This window comes from Salvia splendens, chromosome 8, assembly GCF_004379255.2.
Source record: "Salvia splendens isolate huo1 chromosome 8, SspV2, whole genome shotgun sequence".
Lineage (NCBI taxonomy): Eukaryota > Viridiplantae > Streptophyta > Magnoliopsida > Lamiales > Lamiaceae > Salvia > Salvia splendens.
In genome coordinates, this window is record NC_056039.1 from 8,270,342 (window position 1) to 8,283,727 (window position 13,386).

A 13,386-nucleotide genomic window follows, 5' to 3' on the forward strand; every position below is an offset into this window, starting at 1 on the left:
CAAATGTTACTGAGGTATCTTGTTCTTCGAAGGCTGATCCCCTTTTTAGAACATATATAAGCCAACGATTGTGAGTCCAAGCTTCTAAGGAGGATACAAGACCACAATTCAGCTTAAGAAACAAGCGGTTCGTCTGAAACGAACTGCAACAAAGGGAAAGTCCGATCCACGCGATAAAACTCGCCGAATTAGGACAAGGGAAAGTCCGATCCACGCGATAAAACTCGCCGAATTAGGACAAGGGAAAGTCCGATCCCCAAATTAGGACAAGGGAAAGTCCGATCCGAGCGATAAAACTCGCCAAATTAGGACACAAGCTTAGTCCGGTCAAAGAAATTTACTTCATAAGACCAAAGACGAGTCCGGTCAAAGAAGTTTACTTCATAAGACCAAAGACGAGTCCGGTCAAAGAAGTTTATTTCATAAGACCGAGGACCAAGTCCGGTCAAAGAAGTTTACTTCATAAGACCAAAGACGAGTCCGGTCAAAGAAGCTTACTTCATAAGACCGAGGACGAGTCCGGTCAAAGAAGTTTACTTCATAAGACCGAGGACGAGCACGATGAAATTTTTTCGCTGAGCTGTAAATACGCAGTGATAGAAGCGAAATGAAAATTTCATTTATTAAATCTTGTTCGGCATATAATTCTGCTGCCCTACGAGAAGGCGTTACACCATTACAAAGGACTATTCTACTGTCCATGGTTGCTAAAGTTGAGCCATCTATTCACAAAATCCTCGTGAAGCCGAGTTCGGCCATTCCGGGCAGCTGAAGAATAAGCAGGTCGACGAGATGCTCTAATCGACCTACCGCCTCTTCCCTGAGCCCGGGAAGCTCTAGCACCTCGGCGGCGAAGAGTCTCTTCACGAATCATTTGCCGATCTTGCTCACTCATAGTCACCGCTCCTCTGCGAACTTCAGTCCGTCCTCGTCTTGACGTCTCCGGCTGTTCCTGAGTTCGTTGCTGACTTGGAGTAGGGTTTTGAGCAAGTGAATCAGGGGTTTGAGCTGGAGTATGACCATCTGTTAGCGGGAAATGCCTAAGGAATCTCTCGATTGAGGGACGCCGGGAAAGAATGATGTCGTACCGAGAAGCCCAGCGCCGCAATGGTTTCACGACTTGTTGGCAAGCCGAGCTCTCCAGCGCATTGTTCCTCCGGAGTACATGATATTCCTCCCACAGTTCGTCAACTCGTTCCTGAACTTCAGAGATGGTCATTCCCCCGCGCCTGCAGATGAAATCCTCATACGCAGTCCTCTCAGCGACGGCAGTGTTCAGCTCGGCCTCCAGGTCTTTCTTTTCGGACTCTAAGTCCTTATTGTCGGCCTCCAGCTTCACTAAACAAGCCAAGAGTTCGTCATTCTTCATCTGGTCAGCTATGGCTTTTTTCTCAGCTTCGTCTAAAGCGGAAGAGTACAGCCGCTTCCAGTGAAGTACCTCCAGCTCCTTAAGAATTAAGAATACAAAGCAGCTATGTCAGTTCGGCATTTCATTTTACTGAGCAGGTAGTAAACCACAACAGGAGTAAAAGAGAGTACGAAAAGCTATACGAAGACACAAGTGTAGAAAGAAGAATTTTTTCATTCATAAGAAAAAAAATTTTTTTACACAAGGAGGGCTTCAAGGCCATTTTACAAGAAGGAAGAAACTAAACTAAGAGAAGGGAGACGAAATCATACTCCGCCAGCTTCGTCTCCGGCTCCTCGGTGAGGTTCAGCTTCCTTCTCCTTGTCTGCCTCAGCTTCAGCCTCGGCCTCCCTGCTCCCCCCAGCCTGCTCGGTGCCCCCATCACCGATCAGCAGCACCTCTTGCTCGGCCTGCCTGTCTCCGGTCTGCTGATCAAGCTGCTCGGTCTCACCCTCTCCGTGGAAAATTGGAGCGGGTGAAACTGGCCCTAAGGAGGCAAAGATAGCCTCCATATTCTCGTCCCGGTCAGCTCGGCAACTACGAACTCGGTCAGCAGAAAGCAGGACTGAGGACGAAGCAAGCTCCTCAAGGAGCGGCAGACTCTGGAGACGAGCTGCTATCTCTCGGCCGTACAGCGGCAGGACGACTTCGGGCCCCTGCTCGGCATTATCGGTCATCAGTTTCAGCAGATCACCGACAAAGGCCGAAAATTGATTGCTCAGAAAGAGTTTCTCCGCGAAAGCACGGAGAACCTCCCCTTGGGAAACCACGGCGGCAGCATCCCTCCGTTTCGTCTGCTCTCGCTGGATGACGAGCTGGTTCTTGGCAAACTTGGCTTCATCCTGGGCCGAGATCCTAGCAGCTCTGGCCTTCTCAAAGTCTGCCTTAGCCTGTTCGGCCTGGTGACGAGCAGCCGCCAACTTCCTCTGCATCTCAGCATAATCGTTGGACGCTTTGGAGAGTTCAACGGCGACGAGCTTGGAGAGCATATCGTTCCTCTGAAAATGGAAAAAGGAAAAAGTCAACCGAGGGGCCACAAAAAATACAGGAAAAAAGCAAGGCCAGAAAATCAAGAAGAGAATTCACCTCGGCGAAGTCCGTGGGCCATAAAAAGGGCTCACAGATATGTTCCGAAGGAGGCGCCAAGACCACGTCTTTCTCTGGCGCTCTTGGGGGTTTCTGAATCCTCCCCTTCCCCCTTGCCGAAGTCGACTCCGGCTTCTTTGGATCCGAAGAGGTCTTTTGCCTCTTCGGATTCTTCTCGGCATCAGACGCCGAGCTGGTGGTTTTCGGCCTCTCCGGTTCCTTAGATTCGGAGGATTTGCGACCGAGCTTGTTTAGCAAGTTCACTGCCAAAAAGCAAGAAAACAAGGTTAGTTTTCGTCGTCAAGGCAGTAATGCATAAAAAAGAAATCCTCACCCTCAGTCTCTTCGTCCGAAGACGAGGAGTCGAACACGAAGTCGCCCTTGACGAGCTCAGACTCCGAGTACTGCTTCCTAATCATGGGAATCTTATTGAGCTCGGCCTCGAGCTCGTCCAACGGTTCTACCCGAGGATGAGAAATAACGGACTTCGGCCCTCTCCAGGAAAAGTCCGAAGCCGAAGTCCTATTATAAAAAAAGAAGCGATTTTGCCATTTCGGCCATTTGGTTTTACAAAAGGCTCTAAAGGGCTGTAAAGGGATCAAGTAAAACCAAGATCCCTTCCTCTTAAACTGGAAGAAATTAAGGATTGCCCTCAGAGACAGATCCTTATCTAGCCTACGCAGTTCGGCAGCAAAGGCCGATAAGTGCCTCCAAGAGTTCGGAGTCACCTGACCTAAAGGGAGTTGAAAAAAATCTAGCAGCTCTATAAAGGCAGGGGGAAGAGGGAAACGAAGCCCGCATTCCAAGCAGGCTTCATAAACGGTGGCGTAACCCTCCGGCGGCGAGTCAGCCCTATGAAGGTCGTCGGGAATCGCAACCTTCCCCCCAGGAAAAAAATATTTTTCGTGTAAGGATATCACAGTATCCTTACTCAAGATGCTGTGAAAATACTCTACGGTCTTCTCCCCGGATTCTTTCCGGCTAGAAGACCCCTTACCCCCTTTCCTACCGCTACCTGACTCAGAAGAAGAAGAAGAAGACATGGTTCTTACTCTTTGAAAGTCTGAAGAAATTCTGAAGAAATTCTTGAAAGCGGAAGGAAATTTTTACGCAAAAGAGAGAGAATGCAGAAGAAGCAATAGCAAAAGTGTTCAAATGATGAAGAAATGACGTATTTATCAGATTCGGAGAAGATTTCAAAATCATCGCACCTTTTCGACTCCCACCTTTTCAGGATTCAACGGCCGGATTTTACTGTCGCATTTAATGCAGTCACGCGCAAGGCACGTCCCCTGACGTCAGCCTCCCCCGTACCTTTATCCAGAATGCCGAAGTGACTCGCTTCGCCGAAGTGATTCACTTCGCTTTTCGGGGGGTAGTGATGGGGTACGTACTAAACAAGCCCAATAGCAGTGACGGCCCATCAGCCCAAAGCCCAAGGAAGAGTATCAGTTCGGCATTACCAAAGAGTTCGGCCCCAGCCTACAGCTCGGTAAAAGCCGACCAATCAAGCTCTACTCTCAGATCGGCAAAAGCTGCTCGGCAATAGTTCAGCAGTTCGGTCTCAGTATTCAACCGAACTGGGAGATAGTGGACTCATGCAGAACCTCCACGACCTCCACTACACGATCTATTTAGTGATGATGTAAGCCACGACCTAATTAGTGATGATGTAAGCCACGACCTAATTAGTGATGATGTAAGCCACGACCTAGTTAGTGGTGATGCAAGCCACGATCTTAGTTCAATGTATAAATAGAACTTAGATCAGATAGACAAAGAAGGAAGAAAGCTCTCTAGACATCAAAGATCATATAGCAAGTCTGTATTTGTAAGCTGTAAACCAGATCAAGCAATACAATCTTGCCCTCCTTTCTTCCCGTGGACGTAGATTTACCTCAGTAAATCGAACCACGTAATTCCTTGTGTCGTGATCTATATTTTCTTTTACCCGCATTTGTCACCATCAAAAATTCGCCCAATCATCAAAAACATTGTATTATGACAATTTTAGTAATAGCATAACATTGTTTGAATTATATGAAAACGTTGAAAAATATAAAAAACATGAGATAATAAAATTAAATAATGATTAATATCTAATTTAAACTAGTAACTATGTGCAAGAATATATCGTAGGCATGTTGAAATTTGTGCTATCATTATCATCATATTTAGTTAAATAAATCAAACCGGGAACATCATCGATATGTATTATGACCTTTGTGGTAGTATTATATATCTTCTCATTATAATTATTCTTCAAATTTGAATGGACAAACGGGGATAAACTTATCAATCGTCTATTCCAACTTATTAATTTGGTGGGATGTAATATCAAAATTTAATGTTAAATGCTGACGTGCACTATCTTAGGACTTTTTTTGGTTTTCAATTTCAGGTTTGCTTCTTTAGACAATTTGTAAGATCAGTTCCAAAAGTCGACTATTTGACTTTGCGCCATGGATTTATTATGGTAATAATCAGAATCGTATCAAATTTATCCTTTTTAAACTATATTAATTATGTTTATTCTTGATACAGGAATTCATAAAATGTATATTAAAATCATATTGAATTTTCTTGCGACGTATCAGGCACATTTAGCACCACAAAGCCATGCTAACTTTGATTTTCAAAAGTACATAAAAAGGTCACTTGAAGAGGACTTCAAGGTGGTCGTCGGAATTAGGTTTGTGCTGTCAAAATATGCATAAGGAAACAAATAAATCACCCAAATCAGGGGAGCAGTAATTGATTTAATTGATAATTCTTAGAATAAGAATTATCTTGTTTCCATATGTACATAATATCTCTCCCTATATAAAGAGGAGCTGTAAATCATTCTAATCATCCGAAAAGAATACAACACACTTGTCTATTCCTTTAGCTTCAATATGTTTAGCCATCTAATCCCGGCCTCTCTCGATAACCATCTTCAAGATGGTATCAGAGCAGGATACTAGAGGTGGGGGGCTCAGAAAAGAGTTCATCACCATCCCATATACCCCTTCTCGGCCCTTTACCTGCACCAAAATAAACGATATCAGAATCTGACTCGGAAACCACCACAAATACCACTCAAACCTCTATCAATATCCCCTTCGAAATGGCGACTCAATTCGCTGATTTTCTGAAACAGATCAGTTCATCAGCCAAACCAAAAACCTCAGATACCACCCAAAATCAACTTGAATCCCTTGGTGACGTCCACGTCACAACCAAACTTAATGGGGAAAATTATCCCCTTTGGACAAAACTCATGAAACGAGCCATAGGAGGAAAGGGCTTGATATCTCATATCTATGCAGGTTCAAACCCCCCATCCATAACCGATCCCGACTATTCCAAATGGCAACAACGAGATCATTGTTGTTTCAATTGGATAATCAATAACATCGAGATAGAACTTGTGAATGAAGTCTCACAATACGAGACAGCCAAGGATCTGTGGGAAGGCCTAGCAATCACATATGGCAGTGGAGGAGACCCACTCCAAGTGTTCGATCTACATCGACAAGCTGACAGAATGAAGCAAGGGAGCATGACACTCGAAGCACTCTGGCAGAAGTTTCAAGATCTATGGATTTCCATAGACTCCAGAGATCCGAACGATATAACAGATCCAGAATCGATCGTGAAGACCAACAAGAGAACCCAGAGACACAGAACATATCAGTTTCTCTATGCCCTTGATGAGAAACATGATGCCGTAAAGAAGGAGATCCTGAACAGAGATCCCATACCAGATGTTCGTACTGCATACGGGATGGTAAGACGGGCAGCGGCGAACAACCGAGTTCTTAACCCAGCGACGGCAGAACCAGCAGCCCCTGGCATCAGAACTGGGCTCGCGGCCGTCAACCGAAACAATCCTAGACCGCACATCCCATTCAGAAACACAACCGCCGAACGGAGAGGGGAGGAAGATAAAAGTCGCCTCTCCTGCACTCACTGTGGAGGCAAAAAACACACCAAGGAGACGTGTTTCCACATCCACGGGTATCCCGATTGGTGGGAAGAAATGAAGAAGGGAAGACAAAACCGGAATCGTGGCGGTGGGGGAAGAGCTGTGGCGGCCGCAGCGGTGGGTGACCGCGCCGCCTTCGCCGAAAAATCGACGGGCAGCGGCGTCTCCAGCAACGCTCAAGCTGCCGAAAGTCATGGTGAGGAGGAGAGAGCTGTGGCCTCAGTCTCGGTGGCACGAGTGTGGAATGATGGTAAGCCGACGACAGGAGAGTCGGCGGTGATGTTGACCGAAGGGGAGGCGGCGGAGAGTGCTAGAATTTGGGGAGGAAGAGAGGCGGCAGAGGTTTTAGGGGGGATTACCGTAATTACCCCAAATAACATAAAATACCCCATCCATTCTCCAGACTCTAAAACCTACCCCCCATCTTGTCCTATTTTCGAAACAGACCCCATATATACCTCAAGCACCCAACTTGAACCCCAGTCTCACTATATATACCAAACAGGCCCCTCACAAACGACCCATGTCTATTTTGGTCCCTCAAAATCAGATAATCCCATCCCCATTGACCAAAAATGCAAAAATCTAGCCGAAAAAACCCACAATCGAGTGTAAAAACACTTTTGAAGCTCTAGCCAATTCCTCGACCTCCATTGTAGGAAAGAAAGATAGTCATTGGATTTTCGATTGTGGGGCAACCGATACCATGTCCTTTGACTCCTCTGATTTTTTAGCCATTACCCAGTCAAAAAAATCCTATGTCCAAACAGCCAGTGGGGATTTAGCACCAGTCCAAGGGGCGGGCACTATTATTATCTCACCTACTTTACGCCTTTCCAATTGTCTATTTGTCCCATCATTGTCTCACAAACTCTTATCTGTTAGTCATGTGACTAAAGAGCTCCATTGCAAGGTACTAATGCAGCCCGATTTTTGCATGTTACAGGATACGAAGACGGGAACGATAGTTGGGCGTGGCACTGAACGACATGGACTGTATTATTTGGACGAGACAACCCAACAGAGTGCTGCGTTGCTTACTCACGGACTGACAGAAAGGCAGATCTGGCTTTGGCATCGTCGGTTAGGGCACCCTTCCTTGGGATATATGCGTTTACTTTTTCCCGAGATAGCTACTTCTTTTTCTATGCAGTGTGATACTTGTTTTTTGGCCAAAAGCCACAGACATTCGTTTCAATTAAACAATACTAGAATGAAGACTCCTTTTGCTTTAATTCACTCGGATATCTGGGGTCCTGCTCCTGTTATTGGTGGTCAAGGTCTTCGCTATTTCTTGCTTTTTGTTGATGACTATTCTCGAATGACTTGGGTGTACTTTCTAAAATCAAAATCTGAGGTTTTTGAGACTTTTACCCAGTTTTACACCCTTGTGAAAACCCAATTTAATCAAACCATCCAAATTCTTAGATCTGAAAATGGGGGTGAATATGTCAACTCGAAAATGCAAAAATTCTTTACTGATAATGGTCTCGTCCACCAAACAACTTGTGCATATACACCAGAACAAAACGGGGTAGCCGAAAGGAAGAATAGGTATCTCCTGGAAATAACTCGAGCACTACTCATCGAGTCACAAGTTCCAAAATCCTTCTGGCCAGAAGCCATAGCTACTTCAGCCTATCTTATAAACCGACTTCCTACAAATATCCTAAACTTTAAAACACCCTTAGACATCTTTTCCACCCATTGCCAAGTACCTTCCTCACTAAGCCTCGACCCTAAGGTGTTTGGATGCTCTGTCTTTGTCCACATCCCTAAACACGAAAGAACAAAATTTTCCCCTTGTGCAGTCAAATGTGTCTTCTTGGGATACGGTAAAAATCAAAAAGGATATCGGTGCTACAACCCCAAAACACGCCAAATGTACACCACTATGAACTGTGATTTTGTTGAGGGGGAATTCTACTATAGCCAGCCTAACAGTCAGGGGGAGAATCAACCAAATACACCAAAAAGTGACTTACTAGACTGGACCACCACTCATACTCCACCTACTGCACCACCCATTCCACCTACACCACCTACACCACCTACTCCACCTACACCACCTACTCCACCTACACCACCCGATCCCGATCATGCCGAATCAGATCGTGTTCTGGAAGTTGGTCCATCAGAGGAGGTTAGCGGCACCGCCGGGCAGTCAATCGATTCCAATATACAGAACGTGGAGTTCAGTGACATGGCCTCACCATCCGCCTCGTCTTCAAATCCTGAGGTAAATGAGTCTATTTTTGATGATACTAACAATAACAGAGAAGTAGTTAGAGTGGATGAAGACACAGGACAATATGAATTGCCACACAGAAACACTAGAGGCATTCCACCAAAGAGATATTCTCCTGAGTGGAAAGGGCGAAAATCCAAGTACTCCGTGGCGAATAAGGCTCAAGGACAGCTCACAGAAATGGCGCGTGCTTTCGAGGCTGCCCTATACGAAGAAGAGGAAATTCCTTGGTCATTTGAGGAAGCAATGAAGCACAAGCACTGGAGGGAAGCTATAAAAAAAGAGATAGATTCCTTGATAAAAAATGGAACATGGGAGAAGTGTACCTTACCAAAAGGGAAGAAACCAGTTGGGTGTCGGTGGGTCTTCACCATTAAAAGGAGAGCCGATGGTTCGATCGAGAGATATAAGGCAAGATTAGTGGCTAAAGGCTATACTCAGGTATACGGAGTGGACTACGCGGAAACCTTCTCCCCAGTTGCCAAGTTGAACACCGTAAGAACTCTACTATCTGTAGCTGCTTGTAAAGAATGGCCTCTACATCAGTTTGATGTTACTAACGCCTTCTTACATGGAGAACTGGAGAAAGACAAAGAAGTGTATATGGAGATTCCCCCTGGGTGCTCGGAAGAATTCGGTGAAGGACAAGTTTGCAGACTAAGAAAGACTCTATATGGATTGAAGCAGTCCCCTAGAATCTGGTTCGGGAGGTTCTGTCAAGCAATGGTTAAGCATGGCTTCAAGCAGAGTCACTCTGACCATACATTGTTCTTGAAGAGAAGAGGTGACAAGGTAACATGTTTGATTATATACGTGGATGACATGATCATTACTGGAGATGATGCTGAGGAGATTGAGAAATGGAAGATAAACTTGTTCAAAGAGTTCGAGATGAAGGACCTTGGAGCACTAAAATACTTCTTGGGAATTGAGGTACTGAGATCTAGACACGGAATTTTCTTGAGGCAAAGGAAATACATTCTAGACTTATTGGCTGAAATGGGATTGCTGGACTGTAAGCCCGCAGAAACTCCTATGGTCCCGAATCACGGACTTAAAATCGCGGAAGGAGCAAATTTGGCAAATCGAGAACAATATCAACGGCTAGTTGGGAAGTTGATCTATCTCACACATACTAGACCTGATATCACATACGCAGTGGGCATTGTGAGCCAATTCATGCATCGACCTCAAGAGGATCACATGGATGCGGCGTTGAGGATTGTGAGATATTTGAAGGGAACTGTAGGATACGGAGTTTTTCTAGAAAAGAAGGAAGACCTGGAAGTCGAGGAATACACTGACGCTGATTGGGCAAGTAATCCAGTTGACAGAAAATCAACGGCTGGATACTTCACCTTTGTGGGAGGAAACTTAGTCACATGGAGAAGTAAAAAGCAGAAAGTAGTAGCATTGTCAAGTGCAGAAGCCGAGTTCCGTGGAATCAGAAGTGGCCTAACAGAGATCTTATGGTTACGAAGGCTTCTAAAAGAGATTGGCTTTCCACCTACACAAAAAAGTCGACTATTTTGTGATAATAAGGCAGCAATCAGCATCTCAGAGAATCCCGTTCAACATGACAGAACAAAGCATGTGGAAGTTGATCGTCACTTCATCAAAGAGAATCTTGAGGCAGGGATTATAGAATTCCCGTTTGTTCGATCTGAGGAACAGTGGGCCGACATTTTGACCAAGGCTGTGAATCCAAGAAGCTTTAAGGATGTTCTGAGCAAGTTAAATATCGGAGATACCGTTGCTCAACTTGAGGGGGAGTGTCAAAATATGCATAAGGAAACAAATAAATCACCCAAATCAGGGGAGCAGTAATTGATTTAATTGATAATTCTTAGAATAAGAATTATCTTGTTTCCATATGTACATAATATCTCTCCCTATATAAAGAGGAGCTGTAAATCATTCTAATCATCCGAAAAGAATACAACACACTTGTCTATTCCTTTAGCTTCAATATGTTTAGCCATCTAATCCCGGCCTCTCTCGATAACCATCTTCAAGATGTGCTTGATTTATTTATTTAATACTTTAATTTGGTCATTTGTTCAGATTTCTAAATATGTAAACTTGTAAATTAATTCATATTAATTTATTGTGCATGTGTATGATCTCCCCTAACTCATATGTATTTTTATTCTCAGTCCACCCATTTGGTTTCTGGCAGTCCTATTCTTACTTTTCAATACCCATGGTAAGTAAGTAAATAACTAAATAAATACATAGGAAAAAAAATCCAATTGTAAATCAATTGTTGAGTAATTTTGCACAAATTAATCTTTAAGGTTAACCAACAAATACCGCAACTGAAACATTAAGAATTGGCGTGCTATTATTTGCAATAAAACTTTACTAGTACAATTTTTTATTTTGTTTTATTTATTGTGGACAGGCTGGTATTCTTATCTTTGGCTGCCATTCCTACCCTTATTCGTAAGTACTCAATATTCTATCACAAGCAAAAGTCCACCTTCAAATTAATTAAGCTGTTGATACGTCTATATTTTCAGTTATCATTAATAGTATGAGTATATAATTAATATGAAGGGTAAAATAATTTAAGAAATTTGAAAAATTGCAGATAATATTGTTGGTGGGGACGAAATTACAAGTGATAATTACAAAAATGGGGCTTAGAATTCAAGAACGCGGCGAAGTGGTGAAGGGTGTTCCAGTAGTTCAACCAGGAGATGACCTTTTTTTGGTTCAATCGTCCCCATCTACTTCTTTATCTTATTAATTTTGTGCTTTTTCAGGTATATATAATACTCCTAATAATTCATAACTGCCAACTTTAAATTTTGAAGAAAATCATGCTAAAATATTAACTATATATTGTATATGATCTAATTAATACAAGGTGCTACTTAATTAATTATCAATATTCAGTTGTATCAATTAGTCTTGTAGAGTTATCTAATACAGATCAAAGACTTGGAGTATTTTTTTTAAGGAGTCAATGACTTTGTATTATTGTATATGTCTTGTTAAGTATTTAACTCGAACTAATTTTGGTTTCACATTGCAGAATGCGTTTCAGCTTGCCTTCTTCGCATGGAGCTGGGTAATGCTTATACTCCATCCGTTTATATATAAGCCTTCTATTTATTTATATCTAATAAAAATTTTAAATTAATAAGGTTATATAAAGATAAAATTTATAATTCCGTCTTATGCATAAATTGAAAGTCATTGCTAATGTCATTCCAAATTAAAATATGTAAAAAAAGAAAAAGGACTAATTAAAGATCATGACTTCATATCGCAATTAATAAAGATAAATTTATTTAATGTTTGCCTTATTATTTCATGCAATTCAATAAACTCTGACAAAATATTTCCTCCGTCAGTATGAATTCGGGATGAGAACATGTTTCCATGAACATGTAGAGGATATCATCATCAGAATGGCAATGGGGTGAGCCGTATTTAAATTCAGCGATGTGTTTACACAATATATTTATTTCACTTTAATGCATGTAAAATAAATTTTAAACTTATGATAACTTTCTTATATCATCAGGATTCTCATACAGATCCTCTGCAGCTATGTCACACTCCCTCTCTACGCTCTTGTGACCCAGGTAAAATATGGAGTAGAATATTTATATATAAATATTAGTATTAAAATATGAAGGAGAGTAATTAATTAATGGTGAACGAGTACTAGATGGGAACAAGTATGAAGCCAACAATATTCAACGACAGAGTAGCAACGGCCATACGAAACTGGCACCACACGGCGAAGAAACACGTGAAGCAAAACAAGCATTCGCGCGCGGGGACGCCGACGTTGAGCCAGCCCGTGACCCCGTCGCACGGGCTATCGCCAGTCCACCTCCTCCGCTACCACCCCAGCGAAACGGACAGCCCCCAAATGTCCGCAGCAAACCCCAATTACTACTACGGAGAGCACAGCGACACCGAGCCCGAGGCCTCCTCGCCCTCCCCGCCTCGAGCGGCCTACATTGATCAGCACCAACGCGATTACCAACACGAGATCGATATCAGTGTCACGCCAAATGAGTTTTCTTTTGATAAGACAGCTAGTAATAGTATACATGAGATTTAAGGACTTCCTAGTAATAGTAATAGTAATAGTATACACGCCCTACGCTTAGTACGCGGACGAAGCGCGGATAATAGGGCATCGTCCGCGCCATCGTCCGCCCACTGTGGGCGCCGCGGACGATGCAACTCGTTTTAGTTTTTTTTTTAATTTTTAAAATTCAAAAAATTTGTTTATATATATACCCCAGCTTCACCATTCATTTGTAACTTTTCGATTAACTTTCAAACTCTCAAATTACGTTATAAAATGGATTCCGGTGGATACTCAAGTCCTAGTAGCCCGATGTTTGGAGATGGCGCATGGTGGCCGGGTACACAACCTGGCGAATATCGGTCGTTCGACGCCAACACGCAGTACGATCCGGAGTTCAGTACGGATTCGTACGGTCTCTCCGACATGGAGTCGTCTCCAACTTGCCCTGCCGCCGCTTCTCGTCGCGCCGTAGTACGAGAAGTGCTCGAGGGATCAGGGAAGCGGCGAGAGCTTGAGCGACATGCGCGATAGAGCGCTGTTGTTGTACCAGTCCATGTTCGGCGACTTCAAGCATTTCAACATCTGGCGCTCTTGAGGGACAAGCAGAAGTTCCAAGG

The 13,386-nt window shown here is 43.4% G+C and overlaps 1 protein-coding gene across 1 annotated transcript; it reads left to right on the forward strand.

The window, feature by feature from the left end:
• Window positions 1-11,116: 11,116 nt before the first annotated feature.
• Window positions 11,117-12,835, forward strand: LOC121743293 (MLO-like protein 12). Its single transcript, XM_042136552.1, has 6 exons — window positions 11,117-11,157; window positions 11,306-11,480; window positions 11,753-11,788; window positions 12,075-12,142; window positions 12,248-12,308; window positions 12,395-12,835. The coding sequence occupies exons 2-6, from the start codon at window positions 11,415-11,417 to the stop codon at window positions 12,794-12,796; spliced, it is 633 nt and encodes a 210-aa protein (XP_041992486.1). The 5' UTR covers window positions 11,117-11,157; window positions 11,306-11,414; the 3' UTR covers window positions 12,797-12,835.
• The last annotated feature ends 551 nt before the right edge of the window (window positions 12,836-13,386 follow it).